Below are 12,850 nucleotides of genomic sequence, written 5' to 3' on the forward strand. Positions count from 1 at the left end.
GAGTCTGTTCACTCGGCTCAGGATTAACAATCTAACAGGATTAGTCCCTCCTGCCTGCGTCCACACACACACACACACACACACACGCTCGTGCTCGGACCTCGGCTCGGTCAGCGGTACCGTCTGTTTGTCGCTCAGCCTGGAATCTGATTAAGCCAATCGGAGCGGCGTCCTTCATGTGGCGTCTGGTTCGGTCGCCGTTTTGCTTCGTGCCGCGGTGAACCGTGAAACTTCAGGATTCCTCTCTGGTTGTCAGGAGTTTTGACCCCAGTCGCCCCCAGGCTTTCTCGCCAGGGCAGCGCAGGGCGTTCAAAGATGCGATCGCGCTCCTCGCCGGCCCTCGGTGCCGGGGACCTTGGCGTGGGGCCCGCTTGCAAGGAAAAGGGTAAAACGTAAGTCGTAAACTAGTAGTTTTTAGAATGTTGCGACTCGAATCCGTCATCTCAACCCGTATTTATTATATTTTTTTTACTCCTGGTGATTTTAACATCCTCATCCTGCGATGACTTCAACGTCCTTTAAACAGGAAGAGAGACTCATGTTTTCATGAAGTCGACTGTTTGTCCCGTTTAAACGGCACAGATGGCCTTCCTGCTGCCACAGAGGTTGAGATTTACAACAAGTACAGGAGGAGCCCTTGGGATTAATGTGAATTAGCAGATTATCTTAACGAGCAGCCATTGAACTTGACCAGATGGCTGCGGTTCCTGGGGAAAGATTAGTCGTCGTCTGGTTTTTACTCTAAAACTGGGCCGGATTCTGGGTGCTGCACCAGTTTCTGTTTTTCTGTCTTTAAATGGAGGCAGGAAGTATTTTCACCTTTTCAGTTTCTCATTCATTACAAACACAAAATCCAACGTCTTTTATTGGGGCTTTATGCCATAGTGCAACAAAAAGCAACTTATAACTGAAGTGTTTTTGTTTTTAAACTCATAATCTGTACATTTGTGTTCAGTACTTTGTAAAGATACTTTTCTCTGCATGTACAGCCAGAAGATGGTGGTAACTTGTTACTTATTCATTGCAAAAAAAGTACTTTTAGATGTACGACGCTGTACTTTATAGTTTCACTTGAGTAAAATTCAGGGTCACTACTCTTCAAGTTCAGTAAACTTTCTGGATGCTCTATTTGCTGAGAAGAAGTTCAATGAAGGAAGAAGAAACATGTTTGAACTAAACCGACGTTGTAGTGAGACCTCGTGTTTATACACAAGCTTTGTTCAGCCTGAACAGTTCCTCAGTTCTCCAGTAAAAAGATGCTGAAGTAAAAGATGCTCTTCAGTAAATAAAGGCACTTCAACAAAGATGTTAAACTGCAGATATTAAGATCTTTAACATCTTATAATAAAAATGTTGAAGTAAAGAATTCCACAACTTCAGGATCTTTTTACTCAACAGTATTTAATGCTACTTTAAAATCCCCCCCAAATGCATTAAACTTTCTTTTTTTGTTTGAACACAAATACTTTTCCAAGGCACTGTTCCTTTAAATTTGAGCTGCTATTAGCACCCAGCTAGCCATCTCTTTCATAGGTTTTCTCCTTCCTCTCTGATTTGGACCTGAAGTGAACGTTTTGTGGTTCTGGTGTTGAACACCGTCTTATTCGTGTGTGCCTCAGTAACCCGATGTGTCGACGCCCCCTGCAGGTTCTCCCTGAACTCGGAGCTCCACAGCCACTCCCTGGTGACGGTCATCAGCGGAGAGGAGGAGCACTTCGAGGACTTTGGGGAGAGCAACACGTCGGACCTGCTGCTGGAGAGCAGCGTGGACGGCTCCATGGGGAAGGGCGCCGCCACGCCGCCCGAGCAGATCAACGGCTCCGCCGTCATTTCCCCCAGGTAGGAGCGGTCGCCATGGTAACGCCTCAGTGCCATTTTTAAACGGAGACACTGCAGAAACAATGTTTCCCATCATGCTTGCTGATAAGGCGTGAAACACTGTCGCGTTCCCAGCTGCTCGAGGCTTAAATTAACGTTCACAGGAAAAATGTATCCAATGCGGTTTACTCCCACCTGACTCCTCCTCTGATGGATGGAGAGTTACTTGGACTGGTCCCATTGAGCTTGATGGAGCTACTTCAAGGTTTAATCTGGGACGGACGGTTCTGACAGAGTTAGGAAAATATTCAGCCCAGTTTGTTTCTCCAGCACCGATGGAGACCTGCTGAAAGCTAAAACACGCTAACGGCGCGTTCAGCTGTTTGGTCCGCTTTGACCCGACTCCGGTCCGCTTTGACCTGACTCCGGTCCAGTTTGGTGAATGCATAATCGAACCAAAAAAGTGAACTCTGGTTCTACAAACTTTGGTCTCAGTTTGGTTGAAGTGAACTCGGGTTCGGTTTGAATTTATACGTGAACACCAAGCGGACTGGAGACCACTCCAAAAGCAGGAAGTGGACTTCAGCGCAGGGCATTCTGGGTAATATAAATGCAACCAAAACATTCTTGCTAGCCTAGCACTAGCGGGAGAAATGTTTCTAATCTGCTAAAGTCAAGAGAAATCCTTCAACCGCTAAATTCTGATGCTACAACATTTTTGTTTGTTTTGTGAATGGAGGCGCTTCCGAGGTTTTTGTCGTTTCCTGCTGTGGTTCTTGGTGCAGCGCCCCCACAGGCCAGGAGGGGAACAGGTTTTTCAAACGATTTGTTTTGTTTGACTCAGTTAAATGTGGAAGGAAACAGCAGCAGCTGAAAATGTAACAACTGTTCCTATTTTGAACCAATTCAGCTGGAAAATGCCATAAATTCTCCCTTCATATAAATGCTTAAATAAAAATCAGCAGAATGTTCCACCTTTTTCACCAGAATAAATTTAGAAATAATCACCAGCAGAATCGGTTTTAGTTTCTTTATAAAGTGAATTAAATGAGTTTGATACTAAATGTCCAGCTTTGGTTGTTGAGATAAAAGAAACAAACTTCCTGCAGATTTCACCCACTCAGTGTGAATGCGTCACTGTGTTTGGAGACAGTCACCCTCACGGCTGTGCATGTGTCCACACACACACACACACACACACACACACACACTCACTCACTCCTACCTCCATATTCCAGCTCTCAGAACGTGTAAACAGCTTAAACGCTGCTTAGCAAAGCGTTTCTTCACAGCAGTGACTCGATACTAGAGTCAAAATAATGATCAAATATTAACTGGAGTAAAGGTTTTCTGTCCAGTTAAAGTTCCTCAGTTTGCGCTTTCATAAATACTAATACTTAAAGTTTAGTTCAGCATTAGTTTTATATTTTTCTAGTTTTTAAAAACACAGACAGTTTACAGTTTAATGCGTTATTCATTCATGTCACAATCTGTAAGGAAACACCAGAAGGACAAAAAGGATTCTTCTCTCGGCCGGCTTAAAGCTTCATAAGTGAATTGTTTCCAATAGGACATTTAGCAGCGAGTACCTGAGGATGATTGACATCACTAAGCCTTCCTGGCTCTGATTTTTATTTATTTTTTTGGTGCATTTCTTCAGACAGCAATATTAGCTCAGAGAGAAGATCGATCTTTTCTCAGATTATCTGACTCATAACAAACTAACATGGAGAAAAGTTGAACAATTATGTAAAAAAGCATTTTTTAAATTAAAGTTACATACTGCAGCTTTAAGTGCAGTCCTTGTTTCTGCCCACCTAGGACCACAAATGGCCCCTGCGCCTCACTTTGAACACCCTTCATTTAGATGAATCCACAGTTTTTATCTCATTTTGTCCAGAGCTGAACCACAGCCTCACATCACTTTAACTCTTTAAAGCTCTGCTTTACGGGACTTCCTGTCGCACCTGAATGCACCTTCACCACCTCCTATCTGCCACTCACCTCCTCCTTCTCTTCCTCCTCTTCTTCTTCTCTCCTGCCTCTCCAGCGCCCCCGCCTGCCTCCCTGACTGCTTCCAGAGCTTCCTCAGGGAGGAGGCGCTGGACTTTTTCTGTAGCCAGTGTCACAGGCAGATCAGTCGCCTGGAGGATCTGTCCACACGCCTCAATTTCCTAGAGATGACTAGGTAACACATGGCTGCTGCTGCGGCTGCTGTTCATGTCTGCAGTGCTGATTAGGTCGCATGTCCCCCTCATGTCTGCATGCTAACTTGTAGAAACTTGCTGTGTTGTGGTGAACGTCCTCACATGGTTATAAAGTTCTGATCCCGTTTTGTTTTTCCATCCTGGCTTCTTTTTGTGGCTTTAGTTTCATGAGTTAAAAACGAAGTTTACTTTGATGAAAATAACCGTAAACCGTTATCGTATGTCGGATATTTATTTGAAATAAAGTTTGCTTTGTATTGTTTCCTTCATGTCTGTAAAGGCCGGACAGAACCGGCCGGTTTTGGAGCAGATTTGCTGATTCAGGATCAAATTAGGCTCCAGGTTTTTAAACGGCTTGGAGGAAAAATGTGGAATGAAGCGTGAAAAATGAAAACAGGAGAATCTAAAAATACAGGTGGACAAACTAAGCAAAATTATGTCTGAATATTTGTTTCCTTGCTTGTTTCTGTCCTGGTTTCCTTTTTGCTTTTTCCTCGTTTCCTCGCTCAGGTTTCTGATTTAACCTGCAGTATTTTCTTTTGTTTAATCCTCTAGAGATGAACCACAACTTTTAAGTTTGGAAACTTAAAAAATCTGGAGATTAAAAATGTAAAGTAACTCTTAGTAACATAAATCAACAGACCAATCAGGCTTTGAGGTTTATTGATTCTTCATCAGTCCTGATATTAAATCTAAAACTTGTATTTTATATTTGTGTAAATCCTGTATGTGAATCTGCTCCTCCATCAGAGCCTTTAGAGCCTTTAAACCTGCTGCGGTTTGTTTGCTGTGAGTCGCTGAGCTTTATTTTGGTGACGGTTTCTTCCTCTCACCGTGTTTCCTGTCTCCCTGCAGCGCCGGGAAGCGGCTTTCCAGCAAGAAGGTGGCGAGGTGAGTGAAGCGCTCGCCATCGGGTTAGCAGCCGTTGGCGAACGCCGCTCTGACTCCTCCTGGTTCCACAGGCATCTGCTGCAGAACAGCTCCATGACTCTGGACACCATGAGCGACCTGACGCGGGACATCCTGGAGCTCGCCGACAACGACATCACAGACAAGGTGACGATAAAAAAATTATTCTATAATCAGTTGATTCAACAGAAACTGACTCAATTCAAAACACTGAAAGATTTTAAAATGTGACCAAGTTGTGTAACTTTACTGCATATTGTGGTCGTTCATGCACCGAATATAATTTTAACAATTTTAAAACTGTTTTTTATTCAGTAAAATCAGACTTTTACAAAAATCTTTCTATCATGTTTTAATGTTTTTCCTCATCAAAAAATAAACCTGGAGTTTTGTTTTGATTCTTTCATGAATGTTTGATAAATCCTTTAGTCTCCATGGCAACCATTCAGTTGTTAAAATACCTGTGTGGACCTTCGAAGCTCAGCTCCTCCAGACTAGCCAGCAGCAATTAGCAAACAGCTGCTGAGCTCATTATAGCAACTGCTGCTCAGAGCAACGCTGGTAAAAACGCTAAAGGAGCCATGTTGGCCTCCAGGAGGCAGGAGCTTCTTAAAGAGACAGAGGTGATAAATGAGGAAGCAAAATTTCTTTATATTGGATATAAATGGCATTTTTATAACAACCGAAGGGAACACAGGTACCTGATTGTGCTATAAAATGGCTGCCATGTGCATGGCGAATGTAATACTGCCCCTCTGAGGAGGAGCTGCGCCTGGAAGGCGGGGCTAGGTCCACCCAGGCGTTTTATAGCTGAATGGTTGTCATGGAGACTAAAGGATTAATCAAACATGCATGAAAGAATCAAAGCAGCTCTCCAGGTTTGTTTTTGATGAGGAAAAAATTTTATTGGAAAGTCAAAAAAGTTGGTTTTCCATGATGCTTTGAGTAAATATTCTATTTGTTTACAGTTTTTTCCACATAATTTAAACTGAATTTCTGGACCGATTGAACAGAAAAATTTGTTTTTGAATAAAAGTAATAAAAGTAAAAGAAAAGAAAATAATTACCATAAAATGAAAGATTAATTTCTCTAGTTTGCATTCAGCTCTTCAGCGCCCAGTCTCTGGTCCTGACCTCTGACCTTTCCCAGGTGCTGCTCCTGGAGCGGCGCGTGGCGGAGCTGGAGAAGGAGTCGGAGGCGTCGGGCGAGCAGCACGGCCGGCTGCGGCAGGAGAACCTGCAGCTGGTGCACCGGGCCAACGCGCTGGAGGAGCAGCTGAAGGAGCAGGAGCTGCAGGCCGACGAGCTGCTGCAGCAGGAGAACCGCCGCCACAAGGAGGCGCTGTGCAAGCTGGAGAGGGAGAAGGGACTGGAGCTGGAGAACGCCCAGGCCCGGTGAGGAGACGGGTCTGGGTCACGGGCTGGCTTCAAACCCACGGCTGATCTGTGATTATAATCTGGAGTACGGAGAGAAATAAAGGCCATAAACTTGAGTTTAAAAAATGATTTAGGACACCTATGGAACAAAAATAAACATTTGAAAGTAGGAATTAAGATTTGAAACAGAAAGAAAATATTTGAAAAGCAGTAAAATAAAAACTTTAATCTGAAAAGCTTTTAACTGATTTTTTACTTTTTTTAGTTTCGAATTAATTTTCATAAAACTCATTTGGAGCATAAGCAAACAAAATAAATGTTTTAATTCAAGACTTGAGAAATATATGTTTTTTTCCATTTTCATATTTTAAAGCAAAATTAATAATCTGCGTTTTGCGAAGCAGAAATGTTGGTGAATGACTCCGGATGTTTGTTGCTCAGGCTGCAGCAGCTGGACGATGAGAACAGCGAGCTGCGGTCCTGCGTTCCCTGTCTCAGAGCGAACATCGAGCGGCTAGAGGAGGTAAAACTGATTTTGTTTTATTTCTCGTTCTGTTGTCTGTTTTTGTTTTAAGTTGCTCAACCTTTCTTCATGGTTTCCAGGAGAAGCGGAAGCTTCAAGACGAGGTGGAAACTCAGACCGACAGGCTGAACGAGGAGACGGAGTCCCGCAGGAAGATGGCCGACAAGCTGAGTCACGAGCGCCATCAGAACCAGAAGGAGAAGGAGAGCACCCAGGAGGTGGGCGGGGCCTTCTGCAGCAGGACTGGGCTGTTGCTAGGCAGATTCTAACGTTTCTCCATTTCCGCCTCAGCTGATCGAAGACCTGCGGAAGCAGCTGGAACATCTTCAGCTCTACAAGCTGGAGGCCGAGGCCAAGCGAGGCCGAACCCCCGGCGCCGGGCTGCAGGAGTACCAGACCCGGACCCGGGAGGCCGAGCTGGAGCAGGAGATCAAACGACTCAAACAGGTACACGACTGAAACAGGTGAACGAATCTCCCGCTCTGCTGCAGCGTCTTAAAGGGACAGTAACATGGAAAATTAACTTTAATCTTTCCATCGTGTTTTTCTGTTTTTCCCTCATTAGAAACGAAGCTGAAGTTTTGCTTTGATTCTTTCATCATGTTTGAGAAAGCACTTAATCTCCATGGCAACCATTCAGCTGTTAAAACGTGTGGTTGGCCCTAGCTCCTCCTTCCAGGTGAAGCTCCTCCCACATTCAGCTCCTCCAGACTAGCCAGCAGCAATTAGCAAACAGCTGCTGAGCTAATTATAGGAGCTGCTGCTCAGAGCAACGCTGGTAAAAACCTTAAAGGTTTAATAGAGGAGCCATGTTGGGACGACTTCCTGGAGGCGGAGCTTCAAAGAGAGCATGAGCTTCTTAAAGAGACAGAGGTCCAATTTCAAAATGTTAAATCAGGAAGTCAAATTTGTTTTGTGTAGCATTTTTAAAACAACTGAAGTTAAAATAGTTGCTTGATTGTGCAATAAAATGGCAGCATGTGCTTCAGTTTTTGTTTACAGGTTTTAAAATCTGACTGTTTGTTTCCAGGACAACCGAACTCTGAAAGAGCAGAACGACGAGTTGAACGGACAGATCATCAACCTGAGCATCCAGGGAGCCAAGAACCTGATGTCGGCCTCCTTCTCCGACTCCCTGGCAGCCGAGATCAGCTCCGTGTCTCGGGCTGAAGTGAGTTTAAAACAAACTCGATTCAGTTTGATGCGTATTCAGAGTTGCTCAAACTGGCATCTGCAGGTCCGGTAGATAGATCTGCCCTGATCATCTTCATTTTCGTAGATTGACCGATAAGATGAGAAACCGATTAACTTAGCAATTCTGTTGCTATATTTAGCAACTTTTCAGACCAAAAGATCAGTTTCGTCCAGAACCGGAATGGGCAGGTCAGAATTTTTAAAGATCTGTGATCGGCTGTAGAGCTGACATATTGGTCTCCAAGTTTTTTTCTGTTAGCTTCGTGTTTATGACCAACTTCTGTCTGTCTGTTTGCAGCTAATGGAGGCCGTTCACAAACAGGAGGAGATCAACTACCGACTCCAGGATTACATCGATAAGATCATCGTGGCCATCATGGAGTCCAACCCCTCCATCCTGGAGGTCAAATAGGCCGCAGGCAGCCTTACTGGGAACGGCCGCTGCTGCCGGCTCCACAGGCTGTGAACTTATTTATAACAAACTGGCACTAAGAAAACGAAGGAGAGGATGTAAAAATTAATTTATTGGACCTTCTTACAACACTCATGACTCCAGACTGGCTTAGAAAAGAACGACGATAAATTTCTACAAAGTCCAAGGCTGTCAGTAAAAAATAAGCTTGTTTTCGTTTCTTTTCGGTTTGTGTGGATGTGCGTTGGCCTCCTGAGCGCCGTTGGGTTCTGGTGACTTCCATGTATTTGGCTGGAGGAACCCGAGCCCCCTGGTGGCTGAATGTGAAAATGCAAGTGTAGATTAGCTCCTCCTTTATTCCCAATCAGCTTCTAATCCACCTAAAACCGATCCGCTAGTTCTACCAAAACGCCTTAAAGGAAGGTTGATCAAAGTATTTCATTCTGCTGAGTGCACCGTAAGCGACTCGGTCCGACCCGAGGAAACCCGACCCAGGCTGAGTCGTGTTTTTACGACCCGCATGAAGCGCAGGTCAGGGGTCAACGACGGTTGGTCTCTAAAGCTCAACCCGATGAGGGAGGTTTCTCCTGATCAGAAACTCCAACAGGGTTTTGCTTTGTGTGTGTGTGTGTGTGTGTGTGTGTGTGTGTGTGTGTGTGTGTGTGTGTGTGTGTGTGTGTGTGTGTGTGTGTGTGTGTGAGACGTTCCCTTGCTTTTTCTGTGTTTGTGTGAACCAAAATGGCGACACTAAATGCAGTGAAAAGCATAAAACAATCATTCCTGTAGGGGAGAAAACTAACAAGATGAAAGAAGTGGTTTATTGTTTGGTTTATGTTTACAATGAAACAGGGTCCTGGATGTCAGGCGGGCTGGAACAGCACTACACACATTTAAAGGGCCAGCTGGAGAAAATAAGCACTTCTTCTTACCTACAGTAGATTTCTCTGTCTGCGTCGATTCAGGATAAATCCAGAGAACTCGGCTCCAGAAACAGAAGCATCGGCTAATCCCAATGAGTTAGCCATTAGCTGTAAACCTCCAAAAACATCACTTTGGTTTAGGTGAATCTTATTAATCTTTAAACAGTAATTTACAGAGACAGATCATTGGAGGCGGTGCGCCACTAAAAGTCTTCCTGTCTGAAAAAGTGAAGCTAACGGCTACTACGAAAAGAATTGGCAGGTAGCCTCAAAATATTAATTAAATTCACAAAAATCACATTGATAATTTGAACAGTCATTGACAGAGATAATCATTGTTTGCATGGAGGCTGGAGGTGGTGCGCCACCAATAGTCTTCCTGTGTGAAACGCCTACGAAGAATGAAAAAACTGAAGCATTTATAGTCAGCACCGTCATTTTTTTGTTTGTTTTTGTTTTTTAAAACAATGCAAGAAGCTAAACATATAAATCGACTTGTGTGTCTGGTACTTGTTATGATCAGTTTATTTCACACAGGAAGATTATTGGAGTCACACCAACTCTTTAGTTCCCCATCTAAACACTCAGCAGTTTTTCTTTAAAAAGAAAAGACAGCTTGATGCAAACAATGTAACGGTTAGCTTGAGAGGCTGGAGCTAACTCTGGATTTACTCTGATTTAGGACTCCAAGTGAGCATGACACTGTAGGGTAAGATATTGACTGTGCATAGCCCTTCAACAGATCCTCAGTTCAGTAATTCTGCGCTGTCCCTTTAAATGAATCCCGACCAACCCAGTATGTAACCCAGTACAGCCCGCCTGATCCCAGCGTCGTCTTGCTGAGTGCAGCAGGGAAGTTTAACGTGTTTTTTTACTGCAACTATTAAATGCCGGCATTTTGACAAGTTGTATGTGAAGAATTTAGCGCTTGTGTTTTGCACTATGATTTGTTTTTGTTTTTGGAAGTAGGATGAAATGCTATGAAATGATTATTTGTAGGAATCTGTTGAAGAGGGAAAAGTATCACACTATGACGCCATGTTGAGTCGAACATATCCGATGATTCTGCAGCGTTTCTTTAAATGCAACTCTGAGCATCAAGCTTGGAGACTTCAGACGTTTTTGTAGCAATAATGCAGGATAAGAAATGAATGGAGGGTAATTCTTCCTTCCTTCTGCTGGGTGAAGACATCATGAACTGATTCTGGACTCTTAACGCCAACCTGGATGTGGATTTATATCACGACCTTTGACACCAGTACGTCTGATTTCCTCGTTTTTTCACTCTGTTCGCCTCTTTCTCACTGCTCTTCACTCGCCACTCCATGAAGGAAAGACAAAAAAACTAAACAATGGCCTTGGATGTAAATGTCTTGTAAAGTTTTTTTCTACACTCATTCTAGATTCTAGGTATTTTTCTAGTCGCAGCAGAGGAACGGAAGGTCGCCTGTGCTCTGTAGCATGTAGCGTGTACAGTTTCTGTCGGGGTTCTTCGTCTCACGCCGGTATTTATTCGTCGACGGCTCACACTGACCTGTTCTGCTGAAACAAATATGTTTGTGCTTTATTGAATTCACACTTATTGACACTGATCAACGCGGCGGGAGAGTTTATTAGCGAGGTAAGAGTTAGCTGAGCTGCACAAGATGGCCGCCTGAGGTCAACGCGCTCTTCCGTGAAGGTGAAGTTTTTCCTGTTGTCTTCCCGGAGGGAGTCGGTCCTGCATGGATGCACAGAGTTCTTGTTGTACATCTTGATCCACGATCACTAAGATGACATTTTAAAACCTCCTGGCTTTCACAAGGGTGAAAAAAGGTTTTTAATAATTCCTGATTTCTTTGAGCAAAAATACGACGTAGACGTATTTTTAGGTGTCTAATTATGCCTGTATATTTTTTCTTTTTGTAGATTAGATTTGCACTTTCACCTGATCAATCATCTCATTTCCTGGGTTAAAAATGACCAAAGACTGATTCTGTTCTGAATTTTTTCTGAAAGAAACTGACCTGGTAGCAGAGCCGGTCCAAAAATAATCTACGGCCTTTGGCAGAACTTGATTTTGGGCCCCCAAACTACCATGACAGCTAAACGATATATATAAATTAAAGCAGTTTTTTCTACTAATGCTACTTCTAAGATGTTAGCCTATTAAACCAAAAATATTTTACTCAAAGTGTTTTCCCGCCTGTCGCTTCTAAGGCGCTAAGTTGCCGCTCAGTTTGCTTCTACCTTGGTCCGGCTCTGCCTGTAGTCTAAACACTGTCTCTCGCTAAACCTGATGATGAGCCCTGGATAAAGTCAGTTGGTTTTAAATTATGCGATATACATCTGAGCTGTAAATATAAACATTTTTGCAGACTTCTTTCCTGTTTCCTTCAAATGCGTCTGAAGGTTTGCTGAAGGCGTCGCCATCCGAGTCGTGCTCAGCTTGTGTGACGGAGAAGGACAGGAAGCAAATACTGTAGAAAAGAGAATCTGTAAGAAGTAAATTTATTCCTATTTTCAAAGATAAATGTATAAATTAATGTATAAATTATAACAGTATTGGGTACAGCTGTATAATATTTTTGGAGCTCCCTACAAATGATTTACTCCTAATTGTTACTGGGGAAATATGTCATTTATTGTAAGAAGAGAATTTAAAGGTAAAAAGTGGAAGTAAGAATAAAATAAATAAATGGAATAAAAAAAACTGTTTCTGTTTTATTTAAGCACTTAAAAAATCTGCAACATCTTTGTCATAATTTGTCATTTATGTTTAAAGGTAATTAATCTGATTAACACCAACAATCACTTTACTGACTAAACATTAAGCCACTAGCTCCACCTGCTGGTTGGAAATATTTACTGCACTGTAAATGTTTTTACAGATTTAAATGTTAAAAAATAGCAACTGTCATGAAAACCACATATTGGTGTGAAAGATTAGTTAAGTTTCATAGTTCAGATTAATTAGAGGCAATAAAATAAAAGTTTTAAATGTTTTTAATTGGTCCAGCAAAGAGAAATGTTTGTTTTCCTTATCAGTAAAAATGCAGAAAGTCACTTTCACAGTTTTTATTGTAGCAATAAAGTAAAAAAAAAATTGACGTATTGAGAAAGAATCAGGAATCTGCAGCCCCAGAGCCACAAGTGGCTTTTTGACACATCTTAATATAAAATAATAAAAATATTGCTTTTTTTCTCTTCTATTTGTTCTGTGGTCCCACTTTGCCAGGGCTTGTAATTTTAGTGTAGGATCACCACTGCCAAAAAGCAAAAAAGGTTTTTGTTTTTCTTTTTTATAAAAGCGTAAATATTTTTTTCTACAGTTATCTTCGATCTGCATTATTGCCCAATGAGTTTAGTTAAAATGAATATCTAGACCTAAATAGTTTTTTCATAATTATTCCACTTGCACGTTTTCAAACAGACAATGCAGACGCATTAATTTATTTTAAAAACTATTTACAAAACAATTCAGTCAGAAAAAACTGATTTATAAACTACA

The 12,850-nt window shown here is 42.4% G+C and overlaps 1 protein-coding gene across 3 annotated transcripts in view; it reads left to right on the forward strand.

The window, feature by feature from the left end:
• The window catches only part of rab11fip3 (RAB11 family interacting protein 3), a 32,893-nt gene extending 20,841 nt beyond the window's left edge, over positions 1-12,052 (forward strand). For 2 of the 3 annotated variants that reach the window (XM_023340727.1, XM_023340729.1), the window contains 10 exons: positions 1,648-1,839; positions 3,869-4,006; positions 4,881-4,916; positions 4,988-5,081; positions 6,085-6,329; positions 6,753-6,834; positions 6,915-7,052; positions 7,126-7,281; positions 7,865-8,005; positions 8,327-12,052. In XM_023340727.1, coding sequence (XP_023196495.1) covers positions 1,648-1,839; positions 3,869-4,006; positions 4,881-4,916; positions 4,988-5,081; positions 6,085-6,329; positions 6,753-6,834; positions 6,915-7,052; positions 7,126-7,281; positions 7,865-8,005; positions 8,327-8,440 — 1,336 coding nt within the window. In that variant the 3' untranslated portion in view covers positions 8,441-12,052. The remainder of the gene's footprint in view (positions 1-1,647; positions 1,840-3,868; positions 4,007-4,880; positions 4,917-4,987; positions 5,082-6,084; positions 6,330-6,752; positions 6,835-6,914; positions 7,053-7,125; positions 7,282-7,864; positions 8,006-8,326) is intronic. The other variant, XM_023340728.1, reaches the window with a different exon arrangement.
• Positions 12,053-12,850: the final 798 nt, after the last annotated feature.

Source organism: Xiphophorus maculatus, chromosome 10, assembly GCF_002775205.1.
Source record: "Xiphophorus maculatus strain JP 163 A chromosome 10, X_maculatus-5.0-male, whole genome shotgun sequence".
Classification (NCBI taxonomy): Eukaryota; Metazoa; Chordata; class Actinopteri; order Cyprinodontiformes; family Poeciliidae; genus Xiphophorus; species Xiphophorus maculatus.